The sequence below is a fragment of the Stegastes partitus genome, unplaced genomic scaffold (genome assembly GCF_000690725.1).
Source record: "Stegastes partitus isolate 25-593 unplaced genomic scaffold, Stegastes_partitus-1.0.2 Scaffold2326, whole genome shotgun sequence".
Classification (NCBI taxonomy): Eukaryota; Metazoa; Chordata; class Actinopteri; family Pomacentridae; genus Stegastes; species Stegastes partitus.
In genome coordinates, this window is record NW_007580057.1 from 39,936 (window position 1) to 42,513 (window position 2,578).

At 39.5% G+C, this 2,578-nt stretch overlaps 1 protein-coding gene across 1 annotated transcript in view; it reads left to right on the plus strand.

Moving 5' to 3' along the window:
• Positions 1 to 1,326, plus strand: part of LOC103374687 (protein-lysine 6-oxidase-like) — a 7,596-nt gene extending 6,270 nt beyond the window's left edge. Inside the window, exons 4-7 of the mRNA XM_008304803.1 lie at positions 8 to 90; positions 207 to 302; positions 1,069 to 1,184; positions 1,264 to 1,326. Coding sequence (XP_008303025.1) covers positions 8 to 90; positions 207 to 302; positions 1,069 to 1,184; positions 1,264 to 1,270 — 302 coding nt within the window. The 3' untranslated portion in view covers positions 1,271 to 1,326. The remainder of the gene's footprint in view (positions 1 to 7; positions 91 to 206; positions 303 to 1,068; positions 1,185 to 1,263) is intronic.
• The last annotated feature ends 1,252 nt before the right edge of the window (positions 1,327 to 2,578 follow it).

The following is a 2,578-nucleotide window of genomic DNA, read 5'->3' on the forward strand; positions in this document are numbered from 1 at the left end:
GCTGAAGGACACAAGGCCAGCTTCTGTCTGGAGGACACGTCATGTGACCCGGGGACGCGGAGACGATTCGCCTGCACGGCTCACACACAAGTCAGTCGGATTCATTCATTTATCACTTTGTTTATGTTGCTTCAATGCCATTAATGCACAGAAAACATAAGTTTTATTTGATCATTTAGATAATATGTAAGTGTGATGTTTGTCAGGGGCTGGGTCCTGGTTGCTATGATACGTATCACGCCAACATCGACTGCCAGTGGATCGACATCACGGACGTACCGCCTGGAAACTACATCCTCAAGGTACAGAGTTAAACTATCCATAAAAATGTTGAAGACTTGTTTTAGAGTCACACATTGTAAAAGAATGAATTAGTCTTTGTATAAATGCAGATTTTAATGTGGACTTTATGAACAGTTCTGGCCTGATTTGTTCTTTTATTGTCAGAGTGTGAATTAATGTTTTTCTTTTCAGTGGTTCTACTCGACATTATCTGTAATTTAATAATACAGAGGAACAGTGAAATAAATAAGAATATTTAATTTTATATTTAAACATTGTAAAAGAATTAATTACTATTTATAGAAATATAGGTTTTTGATGTGAATGCTGCTTAAAATCCTGGCCTTGTTTTTTATTTTATTTATTTTTTAAAAATGTATTTTATTTTTTGTAATTTTACTAGTTATCTGTAATTTAACACAACAGAAAAAAATCTGTAAAATGCCAGTTTAAAAAATATAATTTTTAAAATCTTAGTATATATAATTTTTCATTTTTAATAATAGCAAACATCTGTAATAAATAATTAAATAAAGAGTAAGTTCACAATCGACCTTTGTACAAAAAAAATAGTAATAAATTCATCAACATTTATATAATTTACAGATTTGGCCAATTTTATTGTTAATTTATTTTATTTATTTATTTATTTTTTGCTAGATATTATTTGTATTTTACTAAAATGGAATGCTAGTCAGACAACAGTAAATTGTTTAAAAATAAGCAATTTATGAATGAAGGATGAATGTTTGTATTTACCTGGAGTTCCTGTTTTCCTGTTTCCAGGTGACGGTGAATCCGTCTCAGCTGGTTCAGGAGTCGGACTTCTCCAACAACGAGGTCCGCTGTGACATCAGGTTCACAGGAAGCTACGTCCAGGCCAGAAACTGCAGAATCACCACGTGAGTCCCACAAACAGACGTTTAATCCTCAATAAAAGATTTTAGGAGTAAAAACTAAAGCTGATGTTTGTTTCCACAGGAGCTGACCTGACTGAAGACTGAAGAGTCAACGGACGTATTTAACATCTTCCTGCTGCTCNTGGTGCCGATCACAGGAAAAATAATCAGTGAAAAGTAAAGGTTTTATGGTTGAAGGAATACTGGACCAAATCTGCACCATCAAGAGAGAGGAGGTAGAGGAGGAAGGAGAGGACCCGTATAACGATGAAGTGAAACACTAGGAAGGACCAAGAAAGGAGGGAGATCAGAGACATGAACGACAACGAGGAGGAAGAAGAAGAGGAGGTAGAGGAGGATGCAGCTGGTTGAGGCAAGAGGACCAATCGGAGGGCAGAAACGTAGGACGGGCATGAGGTGGCATGTGATGCCTTTTTGGCTGCCTGTGGAGCCCAAAGAAATAAAACCAGCCGTCCATTCAGATCTCCAGTTAGATGCCTAGAAGACGGGGATGCTGCTCTGAACGCTGTGAGGTTGGAATGGATCAGCTGACACTGTGAAGAAGGACACAACCTGCAGAAAGGGGTGCAAAAGGGTTTGGTTTGTGTTCTTCTATCAAACTGGAGCCCAAATGTCAGCGAGTCTGCAACGTTTCAGGACTCCAGCTGATTTATTTTTCAGTTTGTGGCACAAAGGACAAGATGCAAAAGTCGACTTTCTTTAAGAAGTTTTAACTCAAAAAGTTAAAGCACCTGCGACTAAAACTTTGACTTATTTTATTTAACAACATGGGATTCAAGGATTCAAGGCCTTCATTGGTCACAAACACAGTTATACACAGAATAACATGCAGTGAAATGTATTATGCACACCAAAATACTAAGAAGAAGAATAAAACTGAAGAATAAAACACAGAAAAAACTCAGATACGAGACGGTCAGGTGTTAACTTTAGTTTCTGATTTGGTGAATTGAGGAGGAATGATCCATGAACATGTTCAGGGAGTAAATCCAAGGTGCAGATGTTTCCAGATGTTGTAACACTGAGCAGCTTTAATTCCATCCACTCACTCCCTTTGTGCACCTTTTATTTATTCACTGGCTCTAAATGTCAAACTAAAGACTCTCCGGTTGATCTTTCCTCCTCCTCCAGGTCGGCCTACCATCCCAGCGTGAGTGACTTGGACTACAGGGTTCTGCTGAGGTTCCCGCAGCGAGTGAAGAACCAGGGGACGGCCGACTTCCTCCCGGTGAAGCCCAGACATGAGTGGGAGTGGCACAGCTGCCACCAGTGAGTCAGAATCACCTTATATGTGCACAGAGCCGGCAGCCAGTCGCTGCACAGCGATGTGGAGACGGCAGCAGGAGCAACATGAAAACACGACTTTAACCCGCTGA